The sequence below is a fragment of the Aptenodytes forsteri genome, unplaced genomic scaffold, assembly GCF_000699145.1.
Source record: "Aptenodytes forsteri isolate BGI_AS27 unplaced genomic scaffold, ASM69914v1 Scaffold241, whole genome shotgun sequence".
In the NCBI taxonomy this organism is placed as follows: Eukaryota; Metazoa; Chordata; class Aves; order Sphenisciformes; family Spheniscidae; genus Aptenodytes; species Aptenodytes forsteri.
This window is the reverse complement of record NW_008795252.1, coordinates 5,452,623-5,480,371: the sequence shown is the minus strand read 5'-3', so window position 1 is coordinate 5,480,371 and position 27,749 is coordinate 5,452,623. Positions and strand designations below refer to the sequence as shown.

The 27,749-nt window shown below is 37.5% G+C and overlaps 1 protein-coding gene across 1 annotated transcript in view; it reads right to left on the bottom strand.

The window, feature by feature from the left end:
* Positions 1-8,395: 8,395 nt before the first annotated feature.
* Positions 8,396-27,749, bottom strand: part of PLEKHA5 (pleckstrin homology domain containing A5) — a 70,177-nt gene continuing 50,823 nt past the window's right edge. Inside the window, exons 16-26 of the mRNA XM_019471990.1 lie at positions 27,224-27,325; positions 26,039-26,150; positions 25,741-25,787; positions 23,963-24,080; positions 19,944-20,059; positions 18,413-18,622; positions 15,529-15,687; positions 14,150-14,277; positions 13,156-13,301; positions 11,850-11,954; positions 8,396-8,784 (exon numbers count right to left, since the gene is read on the bottom strand). Coding sequence (XP_019327535.1) covers positions 11,860-11,954; positions 13,156-13,301; positions 14,150-14,277; positions 15,529-15,687; positions 18,413-18,622; positions 19,944-20,059; positions 23,963-24,080; positions 25,741-25,787; positions 26,039-26,150; positions 27,224-27,325 — 1,233 coding nt within the window. The 3' untranslated portion in view covers positions 8,396-8,784; positions 11,850-11,859. The remainder of the gene's footprint in view (positions 8,785-11,849; positions 11,955-13,155; positions 13,302-14,149; positions 14,278-15,528; positions 15,688-18,412; positions 18,623-19,943; positions 20,060-23,962; positions 24,081-25,740; positions 25,788-26,038; positions 26,151-27,223; positions 27,326-27,749) is intronic.

The following is a 27,749-nucleotide window of genomic DNA, read 5'->3' as shown; positions in this document are numbered from 1 at the left end:
CTGTTTGATTTAGGTTGTGCTAGTGCATGAGAGGTACAAGAAAGAGGCATGTATTATAGAAGTGTAACTCAGGCACTGAAAAGTGTTAAAAGTATCGGCTCTGTAGAGAGCAATGACCTACTTCTGCCTTGTTTCTTCCAAGGAAAATCTTTTGGCACTACTTCGGGCCATGGTTTCTGTGCTCCCTGCTACCTTGAGGATCTGATCTTACACAAATGTTCCTCAGCTATGTTCACTTCCCAGTTTCACAACCAGAAGTTCCATGTAAAGACGTAGCAAAGCAGCCAGTTTAAAATGGGACTTCACAGAAAAAAAACATTCCCCCCACCACCCTTGATTATTTTCACATGAATTAAGTGCTGGACCAATGGCCATGAAATACTTGTCTTTCAGTTTTGTTATACTAGCATGCATTTTGGAGGTCTTTTTCATACTAATACAGTCAGATTTTGGGACTTACTTTTGTTGCACTAGGTGATCTCAGTCCACCGCCTGCACTGAACTGTGGTAACTTCCTTTGGCATATTGAATATATGAATGTATATTCATTTCCATTACATGCAACGTATTATCATCAGCTTACGCTCTATAGTAAAATATATATGCAAACCTCAACAGCCCAGTTTATATCATGCTTAACAAAGTATGACAAAATAGATGCTAGTTTAAAAGCTATACAAATATTAAAACATGAAATATTTGAGAGTTACTCCCCTCCTCCCTTATCTAATTATAGTATTAATAAGCAACACGCTGAATTTTGGCTGAGATGTAGTAACCACAAGAGATCAGACTCTTGCGCAAATTCTCTCTCTTATCATAATGTTTGCAGTATGAGCATGTTTAACTTTTAATCATACAAGCTGTCCACCTGAAGCCAAAAGGGCTGTTCCCATCTGGGCCCAGGTCTGCTATATGAACATGAACTCTGTTGCCCTGGTTGTATGCAACTCCAAATTAGGCCAAGAATATATTTTCTCTGTTTTGCAGTAATTTGTCCTGTAGTTCCAGTTTAATATGATTGTCCGCTTCGTATCTTTAATTGTTGCTGTGCCTGATTAAGCAGCAATACCATGACACTTAAAAGTCACTTTGTCTTTACGGTTGGTGAAGCAACCCCATTTTATGGGCAAAGGAAGGCTCCGAGATGTGGCTACAACCTTGCAAAGAAACCTGTTTCTGCAAAGTCACACCAAGAACTTCTTTCATTTAGGTTAAAGGATCAGGTCCTTAATATTGGAAAATACACAATAAACGTACAACGCTGGATCATTGAGTATGAAGGTTAATAAAACTACAGCCTGGCATTAACATTAAAAAGGCTCTAATTTTTTCTTCACAGGTAATTAGTTCACACAATGAAATAATCTCCTTTCTTATCCTGGAAACGCATGCATAAAACAGCTCAGATAACATCATTTACATACAGGCTGCTGCATCCGCATGTTAATGTCTGGCAGTGAAAAGTTCAGACAAGTTTGTAATCCCCGATTTCCTGCCCGTGCTCAGCACCCAGATTCCCAGAAAGTCAGAAGAGAATGGGATACTAAATATTACTAAGGTGACAGGTCAGCTGCAGTCTGTGCTGCATCTGGACAGCCTGCAACTTACACAGTTTCCCAGACCACAGGATCTTTGACAGTTCTGGGCATTTTAACATCAGGGTTTGCTTTTAAACACATATTGGTATTTGTATATCACAGTTTCTTTTGTCAGTCACTTACGGTTATGGCGATCATTCTAAGCCTATTGTGCTGCCGCCACTTGCTTTGTCCGTGTTACTATATTGCTTGGTATTGGAACCAATCTGCATTCCCATTTAAAGCACTATCATGTCACCCATCAGCAATCATTTGCTTTCAGCCCTTAAAACTACTATACAATGGCAACCACGCCATGAGGACAAAAGCACAGGCACGGAGGAAAAAGGAAGAAAGCTAAAGTGGGAAAGCGGCGGCAGCAGCTGCAGCAAGGCTAACTTTGTTCTTTCGGGGTCCTTCCGGGTGAGTACTTGAACTTGGGCTGATAATGTACGTGCCCTTCATCTTCTGCTTCCCCTGTTAAAACAACTTATCTTCCCAGTGCAGATACTGGAAGGAAGCTTAGATGGCTGCTTTCGCATCAAGGCCAACAGGCACTGTTTTTACAGCACAAGCCAGTGAGGCTGTGCCTACTGACAGCTGCAGGAAAAAGGGAGGGCTGTGGGAGGGAAAGCCTCCTATTGCAGTAATATTGATTGCTAGCAGCACTTTCCAAAACACAAATTCAGCTTGCTGGGCATCCTTAAAATCAACAGCTCCTCAACAGTTGTTGGAGGAGGCCATCTGATCAACTGAATAGAAATCCGGTTTGCTGCATTCAGACAAAGATGCAGTTACAGCATCCGAGGGTTTGGGAATTGCCAAGAAAGTCTGGAGCGCTTAGGCTTTAACCGGGATTCACTCCTGTATACAGTCATCCTCCTAACAGTTTAGAGCCATCAGCTGTGAAGAGATCTTAGACTTCACAGACTGCCTATGATTAATTGCCTGAAAAAGTTAGGGATTCTGTTCAGAGGTGAAATAACTGAAGTGCTCTAGCCTGGAACCAGACAGGCAGGGAAAGATGTATGGTAATTTGTGCGGAGCACTGCTCTGAAATAGGCATGGTTCAAAGCAAGGCTTTAGACTCCTACCTTTTACAAACATGACCTAACTGTGCTCCTTGGGGTCCACAAGATTTTAATGAAGCAAAAATGATCAAAGTGTCATTACCTCTGTTCTTCCTTGTCCTAAATTCTGGATAATGGAAATGAAGAGGAGCTTAGCTAGGTCATATTTAGCTGATGACACAGAATGGAATAACTTTGAGATCATGAAAGAAAAGTTTTCAAATAAAATGCTGTGAGTTCAGAGTAGCTATCTCCCCCATATTCCAAAGAATCACATTATGTCAGCAAGTACGGTTTTCCCAGTGTTGCAATTCATTTCAGTAATAACCAATTCCTCTTCACTAACACAATCTCCTAAATGGTTGAGAGGCTGGTTCTTTAATTAGTAACTGCTACCTTGTAAGTAGCGATCAGGATCTCACACATTATGCAGGCACTTTGTCTTTATTAAAAATATTTATTATTTGTAGGCACAATATACTAGGAACAGTAGTTACAAAATATTATAGGTATGTTGGCATAGGCTAAGAAAACAGCCAGAAATATTATTCAAAGGTGCTTTAGACCAAACAACCCCAGGTTTCCAGGCAATCTCCCAGCTCACGAAATGACACCTTCAGCTGGTCCTCGCTCATATACAAGTTGGCTTCCGTGCAGTACCAGCCCTTGCATGTGTAAACTCTCCGAGATAGTCTCCAGGCAGCCAGAAATCAAACATGAAATAGCAGCAGTCACAAACATCAGAAAACATTAATCAGAAAGTTCAGTTGTCTTTTTTTCTCTCTGTTTAGATGTGACCATTTCAGTGTATAAAAACAATAAATGAAGTAGCCACTAACGGCTGTTTCCAAGACTGATGGATAAGCATGAAAATATTTTAAAAAAATAAAACTCATTCATCTTTAAAGCTAAAACATCTGAAACAGCTTCCACGTTCTTGCTGACTTGGGATTTTACCAAGAAGAAAGTTGCACAATACAGAACAGTCAACTACACGTGTAATCAGTGTCAAGACTCGGCAGAAATTAATATCGTGAAGAGGTGATTTTTATGAGTTGAGAGATGCTGAATTTTGCAGCTTTTTTCAATTGCTTTGAAATGTACTCTTGTCAATTAATGACAATTTTCTCAAATAAATTCTTATATATTTGTACCCACTAATTATTTGATTTCTAGCAATGTGACTAGTACTTTGAAAAAAAAAATCATTTTTCTTCTAAGTAGAATCTATTGCTGAAAATAGGGGAGATTCATATGCAAGTTCCTTAGAAATGTTGGGAGCCTCACATGATGTGCTTTGAGCTTGATCTTTCAAGATGCCAAGCACCTGCAGTATTTAGCGATTTCAAGCAAGAAACTGGTGGCCTGGATTCAGCTGCTTATTGTAGGGACAGACAGCTGTTGTAGGGGTAAGGCATTTTTTCTCCGTACAAGGAATGCAGAATATTCTACACGTTGGGCTGCAGTGGATTTAAAGTTGCAGAAGAGAGTCCTGGACAGTGCCAGTCACTTCACTGTGATTCAGGAAAACTACCAGATGACAACAGATGAGGATCAGGTATTTTTCTGAAAGTTTTCATTGACCAAATCTCTAGGCCGTAAGTAAGTCTTCCTGCTTCTACGTATAAGTTAAACCCACGTGGTGTTTTTGGGTTTTTTTTGGGTTTTTTTTTTTGTAACAGTACTCATTTCACCTTCAAAAGAGGAAGAGGGTGTTTCCATTTTTAGTCTGAAATTCTTTGAAGTATTCCTGCTCCATAGAACAGGGATCTGGATAGAATTTGACAAAAAAATTAATTCCTTATTTTAGGTTTGGTTTCAACAATAAAGAAGCTAATGAGATCACATCTGTTTTTGTCCTGATATACTCTACAGCAGTCCACTGGAAACAGCACTGTTTGCTTACAGCTTTTTTTTTTATTCCAAACAGAACCTAACCCAGCCTAAATAAGTGTTCTTAAACACACAGCAAGACTGCTACGTGAGCCAATTAGCAACCACTGTGATGTTACTTACCCATAGCTACGATTAAGAGTTGCTTGCAGTTTCACAACAACAGCTACATAATATTTAGACAGACCTTAAAAACATTTTCTTTGGCATATGACAGAATGAAGAAACATCACCAAAAAAACCCCAAAAAACTTCATTCCACAAGTAACATTTGAATACTGACATCTGGAACAGCTGGCTAACAAGTTGTGCGTGTCAAGTTCAGAAAGCAGCTGCTTTTAGCCTCTATTTTGGGCCAGACATTTGCTTTCAGCCACCAGTATATTCCATTTTATTTTGTAGCAGCTTCTTCAGTGTTCCCATATGGACAAGCTAAACAGCTCCAAGGATGTAACAGCAAGTATATATAATGTTCTTTAGAAGAAATGAAGGCCAGATGCTGCTTTGTTATCTTCACGTGCATCCTTAAAAAAGTTAGATTAAGTTGTTTCAGATATATTATTAATGCCAGGTATAGGCAATTTGTTCATTGACCGTTCAAATGTTAACTTTCCAAAGGATGGAAAATAACATTTTAACTGAAGATTCAAACTGAAAAAAGATTAAACTACCCTAGAATAACTTAAGAAAATAAGTATAGCAAAATCCAGGATCACTGGGACAAAAGAGTATTGTGCAGAAAAGGCTTGATGACCCACTTCTGAGATCTGAGTGAATACTATTTATGGTTTATTAGAAAAGAAAAAAAAAATCCACACCTTTTAGTTAGAATATAATGAAAAGTTTGGGGTAAGAGTTATCCAGCACCACTGCTGATTAAAGATCTTCCACCCTGCTGCTTTACTCAACCAGGGTATAACTTAAGCCACCAGTCCAAGTGCTAGAGAATTTAGTAGATCTATTACTAACTGCGTAATCCATTAACGTTCTTCACGCATGTACTCCTGGTTACTACATCTAGTGGATCCAATAGGGTGAGTAATAATTCTTTCCCAGACTGTCCAATTAAAGTGATTTAGATAGAAATGAACTGTTTAAAATTTTTTCCGATTTCCTGAAAATAGAACCTTATTGGATTCATTCTATGACAGATATATTTATGAGGAAATATTAACTGAAGACTACTTTTTCCCCCTCAGTAATAATATAAACAAGGTTTGGGTTTCAACTACCTGGTGAGGTCTTTCTCTTTGAGCCAGTCCACGACACACAAAAACTGCCAAAACACCAACTATAACTTTTTGAGTAATGTCACTTTATTAAGGGACTTAAAAGAATCACATTCTCTAGTAGTCTTGGAACAATGCAAATGGTGAACAAAAGACAAAAATAGATGTAATTGGTTCTGAAAAGCACGAACATCTGTAGAGAATGTGTTGCATTATTCCTAAGGACTCTTGCTTTTGAAAAAAAGCACATGTTCCATATATACAAGTGTCAGTGCAATAGCCAATAAAGCAATCAGTCAGAAATATAAAAATATCCTAGATACAAACTTAAAATAGATGTTTGAAGGCTGACAATATCAGTATTCTGATATTTCTGTACCTCAGGAGTATGATCACTGGGATGAGCTGTTCTGATGAGGTAAAAGACAGTAGATGCTCTGTGATAACACAGAGCCATACATTTTTCCCATAAGACACAAAAAAATAGAGCACCCAATGAAACTGCAAGTCTTTGCTGCAAGTGCCCACAGGAAGTGAAATTATAGTCTATGAGCATTAACACATTCCCGCATCATTTACATTTGCTGTCTTTGCCAACAGTTATACCAGCAAAAACTTGCTAATTCTCCCACCCTCCCCCAGCTTCGGTATAAACTGCACGTACTTTGCAGATGTACCAAACTGACAACTGCTTTAAACACAGACAAGGTCTGTAAATGTCCAAAACCCACTTAGTCATTCTTGCCTTTATTGGTTGCAATTCTTTTCTCTGCAGCAAGGACAGAAAGAGATTGCAAAGCTTGACAGCTGAACAGCTCTCGCTAGAAGGGTTAGGGAGAGAACTGGGTGTGTCATATTTGCTTTGCCCCAGGTGTTCCAGTGATGCCACTGAACTTAAACCTCAGCTGGTTGAGCAATAAAAATCACGTTCCTCTTGTTCGCTCTGTTTTGGATGGAAGGACATGCTAATTTGGGGCTACTGTTTCAAAAAAAAGAAGAAAGGCTATTTGGGCAAACTTCCAGCTGGATGCTGTCTGCCTGCATCATGATTCATCTTCTTTCCTTCAGCCATCTCTTTCACCATGACCCTCCAAGCTCTGCTGCTAAATTCTGCTTCCTACTTCTTCAACTTTTCAAAGAAAATGGCAAAACGACAGGTAGACAGACAGTGTTCTCCGTGTCTTCGTGGCAAAGAGCCCCAGGAAGAACTGGCAGCAGAGCTGGGAGTGGCAAGAGTACAACAAACACAAACTCCTACTTAGGGGGCGCAATGATAAAGAGTTAATTTCAAACTGTGTTTCAATCTCAGGCACTCCTCTATCGAAAAGCACAATGAATTATATGTACAGCAATATTAACTTGAACAGGATATGATTTGTATGATTAAAAAAGCACAACAGGAGCTGGAAGTTGTCGTCTTATGAAACTTGCCTTACCACTTACAGCACACACGTGCACTGAAGCACACAGCAGTTGCCTGAACCTTTAAAAGATTTCTTAGCTTTACATCCTAGATTCAAAAGCTTTCCCTTAAATCTTTTCATTTTTCATCATTCTTTTCTAAACCTCTTTTGTCTCAGGCAAATTCAGTCAGCTGTGTAAGACGGAAAAGTGAAGCTATTAACATCTGTAGTATGACGACACTTGACAAATTATTTCAGGTTTTCTTTCAGTTTCTGGAAGATGCTTTGCAGATGTCAAAGCCTCAAGGAATCATCATACTTCTCTCCTTAACCCCACTGAACGTGGCATTCAACATTTGCAAATATTGAATCACTACTCACCACACCCCAGTAAGACAGGCTATTACCTCTCAAGTAAACAGGCAGGGAACGGAGGCACAGAATGACTAAGTGATTATTCCAACATCACGATACAAGTCTGGGAGAGTCAGGAGCTGAACCTGTAGTTCTTGCGTCTCAGTCTCACGTTGTCTTTTTGTTCTGTGTTGCAGCCTTATTCTTTCCCGCAGAGGAAGACTGGAATCTCTTAAGAGTCTGTCACTGCTACTCTGGTTGACAGGTGATGTCGCCAATGAGATAAGAATTGTTGCATTCCCCACAGCAAAAGGTGGAACACAGTGTGACATCTGTTTGCTGGAAGAAATACTAACCATACAAGTCCTTAAGTAAGAACATCAACATTTATTTAATATGATATAAAAGAAATGGGATACGAACATTCGTATTTGAACAATAATAAGTGGCTTCTTATACTTACATCATATGTGCTCATTGTATAATATATACACAATGAACATAATTACATTTGTACACAAACTAAGCACTGGATTGAATACCTGCTTATTGCTGTACACACCCTAATCCAACGAAGGAAAAGCCCAGTACCTCAAAATACCTACACTCCATTTTATTTAAGAAAAAGTAACCACTAACATTCATGTATATGTTGACAGAAGTGTGGCAGTAACTGCTGACGTTGCAACCTGACCAAGAAATAATTACAGCAGAAACAGGACATATTTTACCAAGCAATAATAAAAATGGCACATTTTAAATATATCTATATGTATATATATATAAAAATTTTACAAATAAAATGTTAAAACAATAAATTGTAGTGTTTAAAAAGTGTAAAACAAGGTTTAGTGGTGATATGTAAAATTAACCGAGTTAAGCATCTAAAAAAAGCAAAAAGTAAAACTTATAGGATCCATAATTAAAAGAACATTAAATTCTGAAGAATATCAAATAAAGTTCTGACTGTAGGCTGCACATTAAAAAAGAGCCTTTATTTTATGTGCACAGAAATCATAGCAGCAAGCTGGTATCAGGAGAACAATCGGAAGGTTGTTGAGTGTACATGTGGGCCATTTAAAGCTCTCTTGGAATAAACATTTCCCAGGAAGTGATAAAATGATGCTCTGTGGCCAAAAGCATCAGAACTATGAATTTCATAGATTTAAAATATACTGTACAATATCTTCTCATATTTTCATAGGTCAGGTCCATACATCTCAGGCATGAATTGTTTCAACAGAAGCCATTAGTGCTGAAAGACAGACATAGATTAAGTTACTCTATTTTAGAAACAACAGAATATTGTATAAAGCAACTCCTAGGATTAAACACAGCAAGGAATTTCTGACCTCATCCTAGCAGTAGTTATCAATGGTGTAGAACATAAAGTGTTTTAGAAATCGGTTGTTTCCAAAATCAGTTTTCCTGATGAATAATACTGCTGTCAAGATACTTTGACAGCAAGAAGCAGAAGCAAGCTTTTTTCACATTTACACAACTTCGTATGAAAGCCCATTTATTCTGAGAGTTTTACCCTGTGTACATGGCCATCTCCAAACGTTCTTCATATAAACCCGGTAATATTAGCAAAGACCCTAATTGCTCTTACAAATGACAGGCACGGTTTGAAGAGGGATGCAGTAGTGTTCAGTTGCTACATCGCAATGGCAGGGTAGCTGTGAGGTGTTCTGAAGTTCAAGCGCTGCACCCAGAGCTTGCTGCATTTTGGTAATTGCTGAAAGGACTTCTATAAATAGCTTTTAACAGTTTGTTAGTAAAAATGTTTCTGAGCTTTGGATCCAGGTGCTGTATAAAATGTCATTATCCCTCCGTTACTCAGTGTAAATGTAATGCTTAAAACGTAACAATGTTAGCGTAGTACACATCCAGATTTGTCTCTGCAAAGCAAGGGCCGTGACAAAGAAAGTAGCTCTGTGTTAGTGGGTTTTCCCTTAGTCCTACAATATCCTGTGCCACCAACTTCCTATGCCAAATTCCCCTGGCATCGTGCCAAGAGTATCATTTTACTAATTGACCGTAAAAGCCAAACTTAGGTATTACCTCATTATTCTCTGAAATCTACCATACATTTTCCAGATGCTGCCTGAAAAATTTGGTTGCATAGGAACAGGGCTGATCCCACAGCTCCGAAGTTCCCTCTGCCGCGTAGGATTTCTTGCATCAGAGACACGGAGTTCTCGCACGTTAAAAGACCTATCTTTCAACAAAGCACAAAACACTGGACTACTGGAACAGCAGCCCCAGAAGGTAAGGGGCAGTAAATACTGCGGGCAAGCAGACTATGCTTCCTACATCTCCTATGTATACTAGGCCCAGCTCACGGCATGAATTTGTTTTGGAGCTCCTAGGAAACAGCCAACAGAGGCATCGAGTGCGGCAAAGAAACATGGAACATATATGCACAGAGTTAAATACTTTTTCCAACTCAATTCAAATACTAAACAGCCAAAAGGGGTGTATTTTAAGTTCTGGAATCCTTGCTTCATTACAGCGAGGCATGTGTAAGCAGAGCATTAGTTTTACAAGTGCCATCCCAGATGCACTGTTTTGTCATAAGCAATTAAGGCTTATTTGTAGAATTGTACTTAACACAGAAAAGTCACAGCTCCAGTATTACCTACGAGGATACACCACGCTGTGGGATGTCAGGGCTTGGGCATTAAGTTACAAAGCAGATCACTATATAAGTGCTTCACTGTCGCTAATCTCACATTTAGCATGAATACTTAAAAAAAAAAAAAAAAAGAATTTGCTGATGTGATCATTGGAACTGATGACAAAAGAGTTGAAAGCAACTTAATGCAATTAGTAAAAAGTTTCCAGTGAAGTTATAGGTTGCTTTCCCTTTCAAGAGAGGCGTGCTGTGGCTATGGCCAGAATTCAGCAGTGCAGTTTCAGTTTCACTACTGACCTGAAACCAGGTTGATGGGGTAATGTTTGTCCTATTTAAGAAGAAGATGCATGATAAATGCATGTGTATTTATACAGTGAAACTGAAAAGCATTAACACAAATCAGTATTTCCAGAAAAACTCAATAGTCCCACTTATCTTTTTTAAATACTTCTGTAATAAAACTTTTCAATAAAAGTACAAAAGTCCAAGCTAAATCTAATCATGACAGACCACATCCATCAGGAAGCCAGCAACACAGGTGGCAGTACTGGATGTGAAGAGTGCATTTCCCACTCTCTCAAAAGGAGAAAAAGATGAAAATATTTTTTTTTTTTTTTTAAAAGACTGTAAGTAGTTTCCTGGCCATAGTTCATACAAGAAAGGTGCCTGTGATGAATAAGTCTACTATTGCTAAGATGAAAGCTTGGCAATACAGATTGGGACAGTAAACAAAAAAAAAAGGCATTTTCAGATCTCACGCTAAATGACTGAAAACATCTCTATTTTAAAGTTTTCTTGATTTTAAAGTTTTCTTAAGTTACCTAAGCTATGGCATTTAACATTACTACTGAAACAAAGTTCATTCTTTTAGTAGAAAGCTTATTTAAACAGATACTTCCTGACAACAAAGAAACGTGGATTGATTTAAATGCTGGTAAAGTGCTGAAGCATTCACATTGGTATCCTATTAATTTCTTTAAACACTTGTATAAACAAATATGCTTACTTATATTTCCATTTCCATTCATTAAGTAGGTAACACTACAGGTAGGAACATGTAATCTAGCCTAACTCATGCTTTCTAACTTGATTCCTAGAAGAAATCTGCCTACTGTGACAAGGGAAGAGAAACGGTGTGGGGCTATCTCTATAGAAAGAAAAAAAAGTTTTGTAATTGTTCCATTTCTTCCACCCTCATTTTTTCCCTTCCTGTTTGTCATGCCTCAGTCATCTATGTCTTAAGCCATAAACTCTTTGGGCCATTAGACCATTCCCTCCTACACATCACTAAGAGATCTAGCTCTAGTTGCCTATTACCATGACTGAAGTGTCAAGATTCATTTGCACCTGAGCACCGATGCTCATACCTTAACTGGGTATCTGTTTTGTAACAGCTTAGGTCTCTCATGTAATTCCAAGGGCTATTAACTTGCCAGTTGTGGAGAATGTGCTTGATAAGCCCATTAGTCCTTTCTCTTTGTATTTGGATAGAGAATACGTTACTTGCAAGCAAATCAATACACGCATTTGTTTTGTTTTCTGTTTAGTTTCTGTTCAACATTGCAGATAACTTTGTCTTGCCAAGTATTGTCTACAGATGTTTCTTGGAAAAATAACTAGAACATATATACTTAGAAAAATACTAGGAAAACGGCAGGAGGGGTGGGGAAAAAAAGACGTACTTCTCTGTAACTATACACACATGAAATGCGATCCTTCTGTGAGCTGCGTCTGTGTAGATGGAGCTGGTGACAATGACGATTCTGGTGAAGAAGGCAAACTTTTCACTGCGAGTCATACAGCAAGATAAACAAGAATACAAGTTACAGAAGGCATGATTTCAAGCCATAACAAATATAAGCTTGAAAATCACCATTTCAAGCCATAATAAATATAAGCAGAACCAAATGAAAGTTACATAAGTAAAGACTTAAAATCTGATCAGCACAATGAGCACAAGTTCAGGGGAGAACATAGATGTTCTCAGGAAAGATCATTACTCAGGCCTATAAATGACTAGCAGAACACCTACGGAACAAACAGCAGACAGATGAATGCCGATGTGTTATTTGTTGCTGATATGTTGCAAAGAGAGGGGGAAAAAAAAAAGTACAATTTAACTAGTCGGCATACTCCCAGACCCACCTTTATATCCCAGCTCAGATTAACTAAGCATTTTTTATTCTGCTGAGCACTATAAAATGTATTTACAAGTTCTGGTTTCGATTATCAAGTCACAGAAAGGATCGCTGACTGCACTACAAAGGTCCAGGTCACCTTTTATATCCATAAATTGAACGATTTGGCTTACTTAACCATTCCCATCACCAAATATCCTAATAATGTCTTAAATTCTATCTTTTTCCTTCCTCCTCCCCTACTCACTCCCCTCCTTTTTTCTCTTTGCAAACAATTTTTCTTTACTCCAGCCTTCTCTTCTTGCAAAGTAATACACCACCAGTCGTTTTACCAGTTGGCTAGTGTTTTCTGTTTCTTCATCTTTCCTTACTCCTGAAAAGATGACCAAACTAGGGTCTTTCACTTGCTAGTTCAAAATCTACTAGATATATTGGAAACTCTCAAGGATTCCTCTATCTTGGGCATACCTGAGGCCATCCATTAGCAAGGAGGTAAGGGTAAATAATCTATACATATCCAGGATTGAAATGCTGTTCTACAAGATGAATAGGGAAGGATTTGCTCCAAGCAACAACTATAGTATGACTCGATTTCTGGCAATAGTTATTTAATTCCCTGAATTAAATGCAAGCATAAGATCTACATTAAAATCTCAGAAAAATGGAATTTCTGTAGTTGTCCGCTGGGAAACTGTTTTTCTCTACATTATGAAACCATACACTTGACATAGAGACTAGCTCAGCACTTTCAATTCACAAGGGTTTGAGAGTGTCAAAAGACATGATCAAAATGAAATCGTTTTACGTATGTACTGTATAAGCTGTGCTTCAGTCTAACTCTTTTCCATACCTGCTGTTGCCTGATTTCCTTTTGAAGACTGTGCTGCTAATTCAAATGAAGAAATAATCCCTCCTTGTTCTTGAACACTAACTACTTCACTTTCTTCTGAGCTGGTTTTGGGTTTGTGGTTTGTAACTGTGGTCACACTCTGCAAGCTGGTTAAAAAAAAGCACAGCGTTTAGAACTTACTCTAACTTATTTTCAGGTGCTAACCACTAAGTATAGGAGTTAATTTAATTTTCTGTTAATAGAAAAAAGTTGCAATTTGCAAGTTTGTGTAATATAAATTAAGCACGTATTTTGAAGCCCTTCTACCTTGTAAAGTTAAGACTTAAAAAAAAAAGCACTGGAAACTGAATTCCTTTCCTTCACATACTCATGCAGTTTCCTTCTGCGTGGTATCTATTTTGCTGAAGGGTGCTGTAAGTAAGTTACGACCTAATGTAAGAACTCACTTAGGATCTGCAGTGCAACTTACACTAAAGTTATGAATCCTTAAAGAGGAATATCCAAGACGCAATATTCCTCTAATTCTGCAATACTCTAAAATAGTGAAGAAAAAGTTAAAGCAGGAGATACAGAATAAGCTGTTTAGTCTGCTTATTCTTAGTCTTTAGATATTTAGTTTTCCTAAATATCAGTGGTAAAGAGCTTGCTATGGAAGCCCTGGCTGAAGCTTTCCTAATAAACTGATAGAAGGCTTGAAATGACATTACTAAATACATTTTGTATCCCAAAGCAAGGATTATGAATGTATTCTGTTTATAACTGGGGCAATACTTGGAAATAAACATTGCTCCTCCCACCAACTCATCACCTCTTACTGAACCCCCGCAGTGGTTAGGTTTCTCACTACATTTCTCTGTATGTAAACCACTCAAACACGCATAAATATACCTTATAAGTATTTGCGACAGTATTTCATTAGTTGCTTGGTCCGTTCAGCTAATAAATACAATGTGCAAGTTTAAAATAGCCTCAGAACATCTTGTTTTATTTTTACCTTATATCACCATCATGTGTTTCTTCCAATTTATTTTTCTTTTCCTTTTCTGCTTTCGCTTCATTACTCACTTCTTTTGAGTCAGATACAACATGTGCATCTGATAAAAGATCATCAGTTTTTGTCAGCTATAAAAAAATTGAAATCATGAAACAAAAAGCTGTAACGCATACTAAGTGGTAGATAAGAAATACAGTATCAGGAAACAGTTTTATTAACAGACAAATTTTGCCATCATGTATACTTAGTAACTCAGAATTACATAACTTAAGAAATTTTTATCAGTACCATTCAGGTTAATAGAGTCATCCTGAACCTTATACCAGAGCCAATGGGCAGGGCTTGGCTTAATAACTTCCAGAACTTATCTGATCTCTTTGGATTGCAGCCTGCCTATTTTTTCATGCTATCCCTCTCTTCACAATGCCAACAGAGATTCCAGCTACTGGAGTATATGGCTGATGAGCCTGAACACTGCTCTTAAAGGTCTGATTAGATATAACCAATACGTGTGTTACACAGTTTTCCTTTAGAAGATTTGCATACTTTAAGCAACAGACTCTCAATACAAAGTGTTTTTAAATAACAACAACAGATGTTAATTATTTGATTTTATACCATTCTCCATCAGACATATGTTTAAAAAAGCCGAATATAAAATAGGAAAACAAAAGGAAAAATGAGTCAGGAAAAAAATATTAAACTATAAGCAGGATATGATTATGTAGAAACAGCTCCAGTAATCTGTTCTTCACAGTCAGTCTGCTTTTGCTGAGTGTTCAGGGCACTGCCGTACCAGAAACACCGAGGTACTTCACTGCCAAGTGAGTTTGAGACAATCGTCAAGACAGAAATCAACCCGGTGACCAAATGGCACAAACTACAGTTACTGCCTACTTCCATGCATAGATCGTTGTGTCAGCTTTATTCTGCTTCCTATGAACTATTTGATGCACTAAAGCCAAACAAACAAAAAAGTCAGGTGTATTAATTGATTGTCAAAAACTACGCTGGGATATCCTAAGCAATGAACAGATCAACGATTATTATTTAAAGATAAATTAGTATCGGTTTTGTTTCCAAAGAAGTAAAGACCATGATTTTGTAATTTTCCAATCAATCAAGATAGTAACACATGATGTTAAGTAAAATGAAATTTAGGAAGATTATATACAAGAAAATCCAATTTCTCAGCTATAGACAGATCCGATACAATTTTGCACTTCTCTACAGAATATTTGTTACATCCAAAAAGATCTCTTAATCTTCCAAGCAAAAGGAACTGGCTCAATTTCCCATACTCTGCTGTCTGTGGCTCAAAAATATTTTTCTACTGCAAGAGAGGCTGATGAACAGTTCAATAAAGGATAGTTTAGTACCTCTTTAGTAACACCTGAATTATGTTCTTGTTCTCCATCATGTTTTAGTTGCGCTATTTCTTCTCCAGGTCTTTCATCATTTTGTTTTGAATTATTTTCTTTACTAGTGCTCTCTAATTCCTTCATGTTACCAGATACAGTATCATCCTTTTTTCGATTCTGTGGAACAAAATTGGTATATAGACATATTCTTAAAAAAGTTATCACAGTCTCAGTTCTGAGTCTTGTGCTATCCTCTGACTGTGATAACAAAAATATTTAAAAAACCTTAAGCATACCACATTGCAATAAGGAAAATGGAAATTGTTAAGGACTTAGAAGGTTCTCATTTTTGTACCTTTCGAAACAGTTCAAATACTTTTTTCTTTGTAAGCTTATTGTACTTTCTGTGCACCCCCCCGCCCCGATCTCCAGCATTTCTATTAGTCACCTTTATCTTCTGAAATTCCATTCATATTTAGCTCAGTCACACACAGGCTTAGGAGCATTCTTATTTGCATTCATAAGCACTGATTTTTTAAAAAATAGCTTTTTCTGGTTGGAAAAAAAAAAGAGATGGATAAAAATCTGCTCTCAATACAAAATTCACTGTGCACCTGCGTGCATTTTCTCCGATTATCTTGGGTGTCTTCCAAGCCTATGCTGTTAACGGATTTAACAGAGGACAACACAGCATCTGATAATGGCAGAGGATATCACTTATTCCTTAAAAAAACATAATCCATTGCGCAGAGAATAATGATATAAAAAATTTGAGGAAGGATGGTAGAAGTGACTTAAGACTGTGAACTGCGAACATTATGTTCGGCAGCAAACGGAACTGAAGTGAGGTTCGTGTTAAGTCTTATCAAACTAAGTACTAGGGCTGAGAAAAATAGGAGCCATGAAAGTAGTGAATCTTGTGGCTGAATTCCTGTGATTTAGCACATGCACTCTGTTAAGAGGAAATTCCATGCAAGTCAGTTCACAAATCAATCTCTTTCCTTTCCTAACTAAAGTATGCACCCATAACATACACTTGTCCCAAACAATAACAACTGTGAAGCAACTTCCTTTTGTATTTCAGTAATCACTTAAAAAATTACGCAGTAGGCTGTTTATAAAATCCTTTTTTTCCTCCAAATCTTAAATAACCAAACCCCAGCTGTAAAGACTTCCAGCAGTTAATGCCACTGCACCATTTTTCTGTATAAAAGTCAATAGGCATAGAAACTACGCTTTTAAAAATAAGAGCTATTACTACAGTGTAATACCTCATCTTGGGGTTTTTTTGCCAAATAGCGTTCTGGAAGAATTAAAGTTGTGATAGAAAAAGTGATTTTGTAGCACGGACTGCTAGCTAAATATTAAATTCAGACACGTTCTCACTTACTCTATAAATTTCTTATCTCATCCACGTAGCACTGATCTCACACAGAAGACTGAAGAACGTGCTGACATGAACAAAATTCTTTTGAGTTCTGCATAGCAAGTAGTGCTGGCACAGAGAATTTGGCCACTTCCCCCACTCTGCTCCCAATGTGCTGGCTCACCAGGTATGACACGTGCATGACTGCAGTTTCCTCACCTTGAGGAATGAAATGATACCATTGGAAAGTGGTAAAGCTCAGCCACCTCTATAAAAACTACAAAAAGAAACATCTGCAAAGCCTTGCTTTGCACATCCTTTTCTTGAGAAAGGCAGCATTAATCACAAAAATATTTGTAGGAGCCCCCTTCATGTGTAGCATTCATGATGTCATCCCAAATACAGATGCTGTACTGCAAAGGCAAAACTTGAATTCAGTGTCTTCTGGGGATCCAATGTTGTGGAAAGAAAAGTAACTTTTGTATAGCTCTGAAGGCAGTTTAGCATGTTCAGAGGAAAAAAAAAAGCTAAAACTTATTTGGAAATATGTGACTTCTTAACAGTGCAATGCATTTAATCTGGTTTTGGAAAAATCAGATGCTAAAATGTGTACAAAACATAAAAGAAGGCATTTCCATGTCAGTGTAAAAAAAAAAAATCAAAACCAGTGTGGTCTGAGGAAAAAAGTATGCCAGAAGATTAAAAAAAAAAGGTAACTCCATTAAGCTATTGAAAAAGAAAACTAATTCTTAGCAGTTAGAATGTAGTAGGCTGTCTAACATCCACTACCCTGAATCTATTTGATATTTTTGTCCTGAAGTAGTGTGGGTTTTTTGTTTGTTAGTTGGGTTTTGGGTTTGTGTCTGTCTGTCTCTCTCCTTTTTTTTTTTTTTTTGTAAGATGTATATTCAGGATAGTATTTCCTGGTTAATGACCAGCAGTTATATCTCCCTCCTCTCTCCCCACCCTTAACCATTGAATAAACTCATTTCTTTGCCTTAACTGTTTAAGAATGAGTGACAAGTGAGGGTTCTATTTTTATGTATTTATGGGCTCAAAAACCACAACAGAAGAGTACCAGTTAAGAGCTATCATCATAAATACACATTCCTACCTAAAAACGTTACAGATGTTTGAATATATTACATGGGAGAAAAATCTTCATAATTTGTACATCAACTGAATCATGATTCTCCCCGACACTGCTTTTAGTCACAAAGCTTGCAATTTCATGTTGTTTGCTAGATTTGACCAAAAAAACCCGTTCACAAACATCACAACGCATAATCAAACATATGTAGATTTGAACTATTTCTTTTCCAAAAAGACAAAGAAGTGACTTCTACTATCATTAGGTGTAAGCACGAAGGTTGTCTTCTCCCTTTCTCTTGTGTATGGCAGAGAATTGTGACTGTTACTCTGTACAAGCGGTCTCAAATAGACACCCATAGTGGCATGTGATTTTGGAAAAAGAACAATTTTGAAACTTTTTTCTTAATTGGACACATTAAAGTTTTTGAAGAACGTGGGACCCACCTGTGCCAATTTGAATGGATTATCTCTGACAGACGACACACTCTGTGAAGGAGAGTGCTCTGAAACGCCAATGATACTGAGTCCTTTTCTCTTCTCTCTCAGGCAAGCTTGTTGGTGTCTCTTTATTCTTTCCATCTGTTCCTCCACAGTCATTCGAGGCCGTGTGCTTTCTGCAAGACACAGCTGCTCCACTGCACTTCTTGGTCTTTCCTTAAGTGGAAGAAAATATGTATATATACACACACTTGTTTTAAAAAAGCAAGATTCTAAACTGTTTAGCTTATCAGTAAAAATCACCTAATGATTTACTAAGGAGCGGAAAAATAATGGGCAAGTAAAGATCTCCTATGTATGTGAAGAAAGTACAAGGACCACTTATTACTAAACGAACACCGAAATTCAAAATAAAGGAAGGAATAATTTGCTTTTTTGAACAGTGACATTACCACCATCAATAATAAACATTAAGAGAATGGGTAGATGCTCTCTTAAAGCCATCCTATCAAGTTGAAACAATTTACCAGACGTTAAATGACAAGCAAACACAAGTTACTTGATTGAGACAGAAACATAACCAAAATTTAACAATCCAGGACATTTATACCAGTTGATCTAATAGCGATTTCTGCCTTTTTATTTCAAGAAGAACTAGAGCTGGACATCATTTAATGGCAAGTGCAGGCTGAAACAAAGTGAATTTATCACCACTTAAAAATCTGTAATTCTAAGCATTATATTACTTCCTTAATAACAACCATCACTTTACCTACTCTGTTCTTGAAATTCACTGATGTTCAGACAGATCTGTACTTCGTATGACAGAAAAAAATTTACTTCGGGCTAATCAGCTGCATTCTGTACGTTCACAGTAACTGATTTCACTTCTGAAAAGTGGTATTCTTTCTCCAGTCAACATCCTGTGAGTTTCTCTCTCCTCTCCCATTCTTCCTACAACTTCTCCTCTTCTACTCATGCTGTAACTATGGCAAAAGTTTTCCTCCCTTTTGCATGAACTACATGTAAACGTCTGTCTGCAACCCAGAGATTACAGGACTCTCTAATCTGAAATTCCAGGCTTATTACCCACATATTGCTTACTGTACCCTTATTTTCTGGCCGCTTTAGGTACTTCCCAAATCATTTTAGTAGTTAAATAAAGAAAAGCCACTATTTGTTACGCAAGGGCTGTTAAATTGCCCCAGAAGCCAAATACAAGTCCTTCAAAGTTTTAACCTAAGACGCTTTATGTCCTTGCAACTCAAGCCTGAACTTCAGCAGCTTAGTAGATTTATCATTACCATTTAGTTCTTGCCCAGTTTGACTGTCTCTACGCAGTTTAACATACACGACCTTTATAATTTTGTCATTCTTTCTACAGCTGTCTCCACTAATTTAGTATATTTTTAGAACAGTGAATTTTTTTGTAAAGAAAATTAAAAAGGTAACTACAACTTTTGAAGCAACTACAGAACTTAAACTTAGAAATGAACACATCACTATCCATCAATGCTCGAAGGTTATTTTAAAGTACCGTTCTTAGATCTATCTTCTTATTCTTCCTCAAAGTGACGTAGGATGCTATTGTTGAAGACTCTGGCGTTGGTGATTTGGTTCTGGGTGGTACAACTCCCACAGGAAAATGTGAGCCTGCAAAACAGTAAAGCAACGTACTAAGTTCTATGCAAAACACTGCCAAAACAGTTTATTGCTTTCTAGAAAATACATGTTGCCAGCCTTGGAAGCTGTCCTTCAAAAGACAGCAAAGATCTTAATGCCTAACTATCACGTCTGTTCAGGTATGCAGGCAGAGGACTTTCCCCATGGGAAACTACTGCACACAGCACAAGAAATTGCTGGACATAAAAACGTAACCACAAAAATTTTGTCTGTGAGAAACAGACACAAGTTAGATAGCACCGTGTGGAACAGCTAGATTTCACAGGTGGTTAAGGGGAAATTACGTGAAAGATGGCCAAACTGACAATTGGACGTCAGTACTGGGAACTTTTTGTGGAATAGAGTTTGCAAAGCCAGCAGAGTGCCTAGGTAACCGTATCAGTGCTACCGCTTAAGGCCAAGCTTACCTAGATAATGGTGTCGAAGATACAAAATTTAGCAAAAGTGGGACCAATGAACAAAAAGTAATTATAGGTGGGTTGTTTATTTGGGAGGAAACAAAGGCTGTGAAAGGGATGGGGCAAAGCAGATGGGAAAGAACAGGCGTGGAATAACGGAGAGGAGGGGGAATAAAAGGGGCCAGCTTTGCATAAACAAGCTGTTTGTCAGTATGCTTGTCTGACCAAGCATTGCAGTCTGTCCTATCTTATTAAATTTTATTCTTTTTTCCATGTGAGTCTGCTTTCTCTTCTACACATGAGAGCGTGAGAGATGCTACTGATCTTCAAGCCAGTCTAGCTTGCCAGTAGGAGACAGCTGCAGAGAGATCATACATAGGTCTGGGGGACAAAGACAGGAAAGACTGCAGGTCTGCGGGTTGGCTACCAGAAGGACCGTAAGTCTGGATCTGCTACCAGGGGGAACCTTTTGTCTGTGAGATGCTAATGAACTTAAGACAAGACTAGATGGCAAGCAGAATACAAGGTGTAGGAGTCAGCTGTCCAAGAGACCTTAGGTCTAGGATTCAGATACTGGAGAGGCCAGAGGTACTGAGAGTTGACTGATGGAGATACCATAGGTCTGGCCAGCTCTTGGAGGTGCTCATTTGTGTGCTCATGTCTATATGTGTATGAGATCAGCTAGCAAGCTTTGAGCCTGGTTAGCTGGCGAACAGCTGATCCTGAGAACAGGATCATGTTATTTGTGTTGTTTCACCTTCACGTGAGTGCTGGTCTTGTTTATGCGGTGCCTATAACAGCACTGGTCTCAAACCTGTTGACGTTACCTGTTGTGGTTAGCTGCGGCTGTGCTTGTGCACAGTGGGACTACGTCCTCAGCCATGCAGCTCGCTGTACTTAGGGACAGGGAACCGCAGCAGCCAGGCTCTGCCTGGTGGGGAGCTGAAGATACTCTGTGTCCTGATGTCCACTACATTCAGCCTCTCGTAACAATACCCACCACTAGTTTTTCTACTTAGAGAAGCCCTGCCAAAATGTAATTAAGCTGGTAGAAAACTGAAGTGAGTTAAAACTTACCAAAATATATAGATATAATTAAATAACACATGCTTCATTTTTGCTTCTTGATACATGCAGGAAATCCAACTATTAAAAATATTGTTTCCTCACTGATTTTGCCTAAAAATAGATATAATGTCTTCTTTGATAGCCAAATTATTTCTCTTTGTTTTTCCTGAAGTTGCACAGATTTCAGAGGAGATATTGACTCGGTGAAGGCTCAACTCTTTCTCCAAATTGTTTGATAGGCTGACAAAATAGTCTGGAGGTATTTGAATGTCAAATCCATCATTCAAAACAAAAACTATAAAGCAACAGTTGGGTCTCCTTTAGATGTAAAGAGGATAAAACACAGCAGAAGTCCATTTTCCTTTTGTATCACCTTTATGTACCATTCAGGTCATAAATACTCCTCTGCTTGCAGACAGCTGTTAGGGTTACTTTACATAGTCCCATTAAAATGTTTCTCTTTGACTGTTCACATTTGAAAAGAGAGGGAAATGGCTGACAGAAGAAACATGAGAAGTGTCTAGTACAGTAACACGCACAATGAACTAGAAAAACATTTTTTAAATTTCCTCTGAAATTTACCAATTTTTAGAACCACCCTCAATAGGAAACTACGTCATTTAAGTATGACTTCTTAAAACAGCAAGAAAGAAAAACTGCAGAGATGAGCTGCCTTTGAGTTTGTTTCCTTTTCAGCTTATAAGCTGTTAAAATAGAATGGCATAAAAACGTTTGTTGAAACAGCATATAGTTGTAATGGCATACGCACTATTAAAAAAAAAACAGGAATGGTTATATTTTTTCTATTGCATGGGGATTGTTATTATAAGTGAATACATAGAACAAGAAATATCCATTAGAAAATTCACATGCTCAAAAGCGTGGACCAGATGATAAAACACAGCTATGCTAAACCCACTTCACACTGTTGTTTAAGAAGATAAAAAGCCTCTTGCTGCTTGCTACCACTGCAGCTATTCTCTCCCCCAGCCCAAAATATTATTTATATTGGAAGAATTTGTGTTATTGCTTTCCCTTACTGAGGACTGTTTTTCTACAAATGGACATAATAAAATTACTTCTGTCCTTACAGAACAAGATAGAAAGCAGACCGGGATGCTCAAAAAGTGTTGGTTTGCTTTATATCATCAGTGCAGGCTTTCTTATATTGTCTTGACAATTACTTCACCTCTTGTCATAAATTACCATAAACAATCTGGAACACCACAGGTCAATAAAACCTAGGTATGTTGTCAGAAAGGCAACTTCCTTGATTTGGGTGTCTGATGATTAGCAAATCTCAGGCTAAACCTTGCACTTTTCACCACCAAGTTAAAAGAGATTTAATACCTATCTTAAGTGAACATTATACCTCAGCAAATACCATAGTGAATCTGAATTGCCTAATTGTCTGGTAAGTGCAAGCTTAATTATATCATATATCATGGGGCCATTCACATTGTTTGCACCCAAACTGTATGCTAACCTTAGTTTTAAAAACCTCCATTACTGTTCTGATGAAAATAATATCCTTATATGATCATAGTTCTTGGTCAAATTCTGGTACTGTTGCACCAGCCTGCTATGTGCGTGCTTAGTCAAACTACCATAACAGAAGGCAGTGATCTTGCTGGCACTGGAAACATCAACTGTTACGGTAAAGAAATGGATAAGTTTAGTTACTTTTCCAAAAGCTCTTAACACTCAGTTTCTGGGAGGTGCTCAAACTGCTTTTCCTGAAGTCACCTTTAACAAACTATTCTGTGTGTTTTAACAAACAGAATTGAGAAGCGCTTCCTGGTAAAAGACTCCACCAAGCAATTAGTAGCTTTTATGGAAGCTAGATGAAGAGAAGAATCTAAAGCATTTAGCAATTGCAAAGACCTTTATTGTCCGTACACTCCAAGGTCATGATCATTATTCCTATTATATCAGAGGACAGAAGGCAATTCAACAATTACAAGATTAAAAAAAGAAAAAGACATTGTTTCCCTGCCTTATAAGAGCCTGAAAATTCTGTGGTGCTGCCTTTTTGGACGTTCCAGTGACATAACATCAGGAGCTTGATTCAAAAACTGAATAATTGTTCAAGGCCAAGAACATAAAATGGGTAATTGTTCAAGGGAACCATGTGTGGGGAATGTGAGTGATGTGATTAGACATGGTGTCAATAAGGATTTCAGGGTTGTTGGTGAGTGTAATGTTTGATTTTTCTGCGGTGTAATTGACTGAAATATTTCTCGTCATATAATTAAATCATTATTTTATCGTGGAAGCTGTTTCATCATATTAAGAAATGGACAGGCTACAAAAATACGAAGGATGACATAGCTTCTGTAACAGTTAAAACTTTGTATGCCTTGTGAAAAAGGCTGAAGCGTTGTGAACACCGTGCCTGGGGACAAACCTTTAGCTGTAGGTTCTGATTCTGAAATTTGTTCTGTTTTTTCTTCGCCATTAGACTCATCCACTTCTGCTACTGTAGTTAACTCCGGTTCACTCTTATAAAGCCTATAATCAGGACCCTGAGGAACGACAAGTTATGAGGTAAATAAACAGGCATTTTTATACGAGCATTTATGTCTTAAGACTCCAAACAGCTATTTTGTGATGACTCTGCTCTCGCTTTAAGATAATGTTTCACTGTTCAAGTGCTACTGCAGCAGTATTTCTTTGTAGTTAATTTGAGTAACAGCATTTGCAGACTTTCAGAAATTACAGAAAAAAATTGCCATAAAAATGCGGAGGGGTTTTGTGGTTTTTTTTTTGCTTTTAAATGGTCTTCAGGAAACAAATTTGTATAAGGCTTCAGCAAAAACTGATTCTGAGCCTAGAGTTTTTTTAAGAACTTGTGAGTAGAAGAATTTAGTTTTCTGAAATTTACTCAGGTACAGCGCATTTAAGTCTTAAGACATTTTATATATGCACAGAATATATGACAGGAAAATGTGAAGAGCAGATGATGGAGCTATAAATAAAACTAGGTAGCCAAAAGTGAAAACATAACACAAAAGTAGCCAGATGACAAAATAAAAATTGTGACTGTGCAAAGGAAGGGGGATGCTTCAAGAACAATGTGGCAGTTTAAGCCACTTACACAGTAAGATCCATTTCTCTGATATCCTTGAACTTGGTGAATCTTCTTTTCTTCTGGCAGATGTACTGGGCCCCTGCTATAACAGAGCAAGGAGCTGCTATCACTGGGCAGAGGGGGGATTATGGGAGGATGCTCTGTAAAGTCATAGGACCGAGGGAGTGGAGGACGAGGTGGGACTACTTCCTCTTCCTAAAGATTGCAGAATAGTCACCTTATTTAGATGTGTACACCTGTTACAATTATTTATAACTTAAAAAGAAAAATATATTACCATAGCTACACCAGCTATAGATTTTGGAATTAAAGGGACAATGTCACACTAAAAAAAAAAGGCCAAGACAGCTTTATTTTCTTTGGGGTTTTTTTTGTTATTTTCTTTGCTTTTTTATTTTATTACTACCACCTAGACTGAGATACTTCAATAGTTTCATTATTTAGAATTGAAAATCTTGATAAGCTAACACCTGCACTTTCCGTTGGGACATGTATGAACTCTCTGAATCATCCTTTTAAAAACTAAATTCAGTATCTTTTGAAGACTTGTATATAAATTAGACCTTTAGAAAGTCCTGTAAGCCAGATGTATATTGCATAAACTTTAGACAACCATGACAATGTCCCTTTAAAACTGTAACTTCTAGCCAGATTTTCAGAGGAGCTGAACATTTGGGAGCTCCCACAGTTTCAGCTGTTCTTGTGGGTGCTCTGGCCATCTGAGAACCAGGCTCAATATGTGAATAGACATATTAAAGCAATGTATTTCTTCCCATGAAAAGTGTGGTGGGTAGAAAACAAATCCATAAATCAGGGTTTATATTTCTAGGGTAAGAGCCTAGGGGAAGGAAAAGGTGAGAAATGGAAAAGAGAAACATACCGGTGAGAATATAAAGACACAGAACAAATGAGAGTGTTAGAATTACTAGTGGAGATACCAGTCTTTAAAACTAATTCATAATGCAATATTTTCACAGAAACATACTGAATTCATACTTCAGGCATCCTTAAAACAATTACAATAATGCTCATTTTTATCATATGTATATTAGAAATTCAGTGATGCTAAAATGGTAAATATACTAAAACCATACCTCATTTTTATATTTAATAGCTGAAAATGTCCTTGATCCCATGATGCCTGTTTGGAGGGAGGGGGGAAGGCATAGAAACAAAGAGAAAAATTGTTTTCAATAAATAGCTTTTAAAATATGAACTATAACCTGTTGCTATCAAACAAATACACAAAGCATCAACTTAAAATAGATGATTGCTTCTTTTCTCAGCAATTGTACCATTTTTTCAAACATACAAAAACAACTATGGAGTTTATCCTTCAAAAATGTGTATGATCCAATCTCACTTCCTACGAGATAAAAACAATCAGTTTACCTGCCTCTGAAGAGCTTCTTTGCTGTTTATGTTTACTTAAACCCTCCATGACATCTTGAATTCTCCACAGTTCCTTCTGAATCTGAGCACGCTGTATCCCTGCTGACTCAGTCTGCCAGTAAATAAACAGCACGTATAGGCGATAAATTAGAATACATTGCAAGAGGAAAAAACTGAAAACCTTTTTCTTGCTTTAGACTACACCGCATATCCTTTCCCAATGAAGGAAAATAAAATGCAGTCATGACAGACACTCTCCTTTCCCATAAAAATGCAACATTCAAATATTGTCAGAAACAAGAAGTACAAGATTAAGTAATTTCGTAGTGTGTCAGTTAATTTGACAGCAATTTGCTAGTTCAAACTCCCCTTAAGGATGGAATTGTATCTACTGTCGCCAAAGAAAATCCAAGCAAACTTTGCACAGGAGACCTACATACAACAAAAGAAAAGGAATCATCAGTTCCAACCCTAAAATAGGCGGAGATGAACACGGTGTTTGTTTGCATGCTAGCATATAAACTGTGGGCCTATTTGCATTCACAGCCATGCATGCTTTGGACTGCAGAACACAAAATTTCTCAGCTCTTGGGCTTCCTTGTAATCTCCCTTTCATAGCTGCATAGAAAATCAATCCCTGGAGCAAATAGCCTTTAATGCCTCCCAGCATGGACCACACCCATCAGCCTATTCCAGATAATGTATGCACATCCGTGTGTGTATGTGTCTCTCAGAAAGATCTCCTTAGAAATGCAGAACTTACACTAACTGTCCAATCCTCCACAGCACAGCGAGCTAATAAGATACACGTCAGAACTCTTCAGATGTAAGACCTGAAGCAATGCTTAGAATATGTTTTATTATAATTTATTTTGATAGAATGATTTAATTGCATTTTAAAATGTACTGAATGGAAGGACTACTAATTGCTATGACTATGACTGTCATAGCAAGTAAGGTCTGAGAAAACTACCCCATTTTGGACACCATCACTGAAACAGAAAGAAGAGGCTTCCAGACACAGGAAAACCAGTGCTGTAGCTTCAACAACTTACAAACTTTTAATTTCTTTTTATACCTTGTAAGGTAATGCACCATGTGTCCCCCTTTTTTCATTTGTGTAGTTTTTAAACAAAATCGTAGAAATTGAAATGACTTAAATGTACTTTAAGACCTATGCCACACCTGAATTTCTCCAAGCCGTTCAAGTTGCTCCTGCATATGGCTCCTTGTTACAGTTACATCATACTCCAATTTATCATATTCTCTCCAAGCTCTTTCCAGTTCCTAAGTATATAACAAAAGTAAAGAATTACAGATGCATATTCAAGTAAAAAAAAAAAAAGGCAATTTATTTTTCTTCTTCAGCGGCAAACAAAAGTAAAGAATTACAGATGCATATTCAAGTAAAAAAAAAAAAAAAAAGGCTATTTATTTTTCTTCATTCAGTGGCATGAAACTTCAGGAAGTAATGCATAAATAGATATCAGCAATAAATAAATATGTATTTTAGAGAATGCAATGTTTAAACAGCTTTTTGATTTTTCTAATGATACTGAATGGAATTCGAACAAACAGCATTTTGTCTTTTCACAACCAAAAGATAGGCAAGGGCAAGATCTTCAGAATATGTCTTTATAGTCAGCAGGCATGTGGGTCTTAAGCTGTCCTTCCACTGAGGCAGAAAACCACAAAAATGGATGCAAATTTG